Source organism: Myotis davidii, unplaced genomic scaffold (assembly GCF_000327345.1).
Source record: "Myotis davidii unplaced genomic scaffold, ASM32734v1 scaffold89, whole genome shotgun sequence".
In the NCBI taxonomy this organism is placed as follows: Eukaryota; Metazoa; Chordata; class Mammalia; order Chiroptera; family Vespertilionidae; genus Myotis; species Myotis davidii.
The window spans coordinates 4173259-4177504 of NW_006300372.1; the positions used below are offsets into that span (position 1 = coordinate 4173259).

The following is a 4246-nucleotide window of genomic DNA, read 5'->3' on the forward strand; positions in this document are numbered from 1 at the left end:
CCTTCCTGGCAGGCTGCTTGTAAGATGAGTGAAGAAGCAGGTGGGGGAGAGGGGAGGCAGCGAGCGAGAGGGCGAGGGGAGCGCGGGTGCTGAGCGGCGCTCACTTGGAGCGCGGCGAGCGAGCGAGAGGAGCCCGATCCATGTCCCTCGCTGCCTCCCTGCTAGGCGCGCGAAGATGATGGCCATGAACACCAAGCAGCCTTTCGGCATGCACCCGGTGCTTCAAGAACCCAAATTCTCCAGCCTGCACTCCGGCTCCGAGGCCATGCGCCGAGTCTGTCTCCCAGCCCCGCAGGTACGTAGTGGAGCATAATTACCGCTCCAAGGCACATTTTTTGACAGGCACTCGCTTCATGTTTTTTTCATGTCGCCCAGAACAATCGCCGCTGTCTGAACCCCTCGCTTGTCTCCCCCGCGCTTTCTCCCGGCGCGCGCTCTCTCATTCATGTCTCTGATCCGCACGTCTGTTCCAGCAGAGCCTCTGTCTCCGTATTAATTTTTATGACCTGGGCTTTGAGGAGAGGCATCTCGGTTGCTTGAAAATGTGTTTTAATCCTGAGTTGACAGTATTCCCCACTGACCGTGCTGTGCGCCTTCTCGCTTGCAGCTGCAGGGTAATATATTTGGAAGCTTTGATGAGAGCCTGCTGGCACGCGCCGAAGCTCTGGCGGCGGTGGATATCGTCTCCCACGGCAAGAACCATCCGTTCAAGCCCGACGCCACCTACCATACCATGAGTAGCGTGCCCTGCACGTCCACTTCGTCCACCGTGCCCATCTCCCACCCGGCCGCGCTCACCTCGCACCCGCACCACGCGGTGCACCAGGGCCTAGAGGGCGACCTGCTAGAGCACATCTCGCCCACGCTGAGCGTCAGCGGCCTGGGCGCCCCCGAGCACTCGGTGATGCCGGCGCAGATCCACCCGCACCACCTGGGCGCCATGGGCCACTTGCACCAGGCCATGGGCATGAGTCACCCACACGCCGTGGCGCCTCACAGCGCTATGCCCGCATGCCTCAGCGACGTGGAGTCGGACCCACGAGAGCTGGAGGCTTTCGCCGAGCGCTTCAAGCAGCGGCGCATCAAGCTGGGGGTGACCCAGGCGGACGTGGGCGCGGCGCTGGCCAACCTCAAGATCCCGGGCGTCGGCTCGCTCAGCCAGAGCACCATCTGCAGGTTCGAGTCTCTCACTCTCTCGCACAACAACATGATCGCGCTCAAGCCGGTGCTCCAGGCGTGGCTGGAGGAAGCCGAGGCCGCCTACCGAGAGAAGAACAGCAAGCCCGAGCTCTTCAACGGCAGCGAGCGGAAGCGCAAACGCACGTCCATCGCGGCGCCGGAGAAGCGCTCGCTCGAGGCCTACTTCGCTATCCAGCCTCGGCCCTCATCTGAGAAGATCGCGGCCATCGCGGAGAAACTGGACCTTAAAAAGAACGTGGTGAGGGTCTGGTTCTGCAACCAGAGACAGAAACAGAAACGAATGAAGTATTCGGCTGTCCACTGACTGCGGCGGGGCTCAGCCTCTGGGGGCCGGGAAAGCTGTGTACGTCCCGGGGGGACGGTAACGGGGGACTCCAAGGCGTCTTCTGGCAGGTCAGGCTCTCTTCACCGAAGCCACAGACTTCCCCCTTTATCCCACCCGGTTGTCCCCCGGCCTTCTCTTTCTCTTTTCCCCATTCTATTCCCACCAGAAAAGTTTTGGCACCCAGGAAAAATTCCCGAAGGGCCAGCCTGGAGGGACTTGTGCTGTCCGTGGTGCTGAAAACCTCCCTTGCGCCCTGGACTGCACTTCAGGGCAGGAGCCCAAACGCAGGGGTTAGTGAATTGGACCGACCACACGACTTTGCGGTGAAGGGGCCACATTGCTAAGCTTGACTAGGGATGGGAAGGAAGTGATAAATAATAATACAAAGTCAAACTGGGGCACGAAGATGTACTGGAGATTTATTTAGATTATATAAAATCATGTATGTTTCCAAAGGATAGCCTTATACTACTCCCTTCCCCACCTAAATTTTATCGATCTCATTCTTTGGTTTGCTGTAAGTTCTCTAAGGTAGCATGGATTAGTTCAGGGAAATTGTGCAGGGAGTTGCCGGGTTCTGAGTGGTTCTCCATGTAGGTCCTACTCCAGAAAAGGGCCTATATGCTGGGGTGGCTTGGCTATTTGCAAGCAGCAGTGGACACCTGCGTTGATCCATCCTCTACTATCCGCTGGTCATTACCACCTGCTGGAGAGCCAGGGATGGGTAGGGTTCCGGACTGACGGATAACGTTGGACCCCAGCTCGCTAATCCAGCCAGACTCCCAGTGCACTGTAGAGGCGGCTGCTCGAAAGTAATTGTAACTTTTCCGAGTCATATGCAAGTCCTTCCAACACGTCTAACCTCGTCACCCTTTCATTGTTGTTATTGTTAGCATCTTTGTTTCCCATTATTTATTTAATGTCGCTTCTTTTCATCCCCCTTATATGAGTGCCTCTCGGTGGAGATTCACTTATAATTTTGGGTGGAAAGAGGGGCCAGACCGCCGGCCTGGATACTTCTCACTTCACTCTCTCTAGCCCCATCACATTTTATCTTTCGTTGCTTCATGTAATTTGCGTGTTGCTGTGTGGTCTTTGGTTTCGTTCTCCGAACAGATACAAATAAAATATTGTTTTCTCCTCTCTTTACCCCTTCAATTAACTTCTAAAATAAATGCTTTATTTTTCAACCCGAATCGCAGTGCTTTTCTTTCTCAGAGGCTAAGGAGTTTTGGAAAGGATTTAAAAGTGAGAGCCCAGAAGGGCTGGCTGTCACTTCCTGGAAGACCAGCCTCATGCCATCTCCTCTCCTTCCCCTCTTCCCTGGCAGCCTCCTCCTTTCACCCGTCTCCTCCTGGGAGATCCCGAGGCCACTGGTGTTGCCCAGACCTCAGTGTTTCAAATCACTTCCCTCCGCCGGTCCCCCCACGAGCCCACCCATCAGCCTCTGTTTGCTCAGCTTGACTCGGCTGACAGATTTTGAAGCCTGACGGCTGCATGAACCCCCATTGCCTCCATTTATTGGCTGAACGACCGGAAAGCCAGTCTCTTAACTTCTCTGAGCCCCTGTTGTTCGTATGCTGGGAGAAGATGCGAATGTTGTCCGGACTAAGATTGTTTATTTAAGGCGCCTGGTAGTGGTGGTGCTTAATAAGAAGCATTATTATTTTAATACATTCAAACAGCCATCCGGGGAAGGAGGGGATGGATACACAGAGGGAGGAAAATGTTCTTTGCTAGAACAGAGTCCGTTGGGGCCCCTTGGTGGTCTCTTCAGGAATTCATTTGGAATTGTCCCCCAAGAGGTTTCTCACTCTAATGTCTATCTCGGCTTCCCTGTAGGGCGTTAAATGAGAAGATGTCTGCGGCAAAGTTCCGAGGGTAGTGCCCTGTACACAGTAGGCGGTCCACAGATGCTAGTTCCCTTTGCTCTCCTCCACTCCCTCTAAAAGGGGAGGAAACCTTTTTATTTGTGAGCCACTTCATGATTTAAAAATTCATGCTCCAAGTCCAGGAGTCGTCTGCTCATTTCTCCACTGTATCTTCAAAGAGCTCTGGGTCATCAGACCTTCAGCCCGAAGAAATTCGGGGCCGAGCAGGTCGCCCCTCCGCGCGGTGCCCGCCTCCCACCACCACCACCACCACCACCACCACCACCACCGCTCTGAAAGCAAACCTGAGGATCGCCCTCAGCCCCCAGGCCTCAGCCCCTCGCCCCCGCCTTGTGTAGCAGCCCCAGCGATTCCTCCACCTCCCTCTCCATCGGGTGTCCTTTAATAATAAATGCCCTTATGCCATTACATTATATTGTGGGTTTTGAAAATTTAAAATACGGCTGATGCAATATTAATTGCCTATAGTGGTATAAAACACAGGGCCGGAGCCCAGCCGGGCCGCAGAGGAGGCGGCCGGGAGCGTCCCGCGCCGAAGCGAAGCGCTGCAGACAGACGCGCCTCTGCGGGCTGCGAGGTTTCCTGCAGGTAAGAGCCGTAGGCTTTTCTGGCCCCGGGAAAGAACCGGATATCCGCCTCCATCTCCTATTCTAAAAGTTCCCTGCTGTTATTTATTGAGTTTTTCTTTTAAATTAGTAACCTCTAAAGTTTAGGAGACTTTTTTTGGAGAGGGTGGGGTGAGTCGCTTGAGCGCAAGATCTGCGTCAGTACCGGCCCGGCTGGGTTACGAGCCAGGCGCCTGCGACTGCCGGCGTGCACCAATATTTTA

The 4246-nt window shown here is 54.9% G+C and overlaps 1 protein-coding gene across 1 annotated transcript; it reads left to right on the top strand.

Annotated features, from left to right (window-relative positions):
• The first annotated feature begins 94 nt into the window (after positions 1 to 94).
• Positions 95 to 2707, top strand: POU4F3 (POU class 4 homeobox 3). Its single transcript, XM_006777009.2, has 2 exons — positions 95 to 295; positions 608 to 2707. Exons 1-2 carry the CDS (start codon positions 176 to 178, stop codon positions 1502 to 1504), a joined length of 1017 nt encoding a protein of 338 aa, XP_006777072.1. The 5' UTR covers positions 95 to 175; the 3' UTR covers positions 1505 to 2707.
• Positions 2708 to 4246: the final 1539 nt, after the last annotated feature.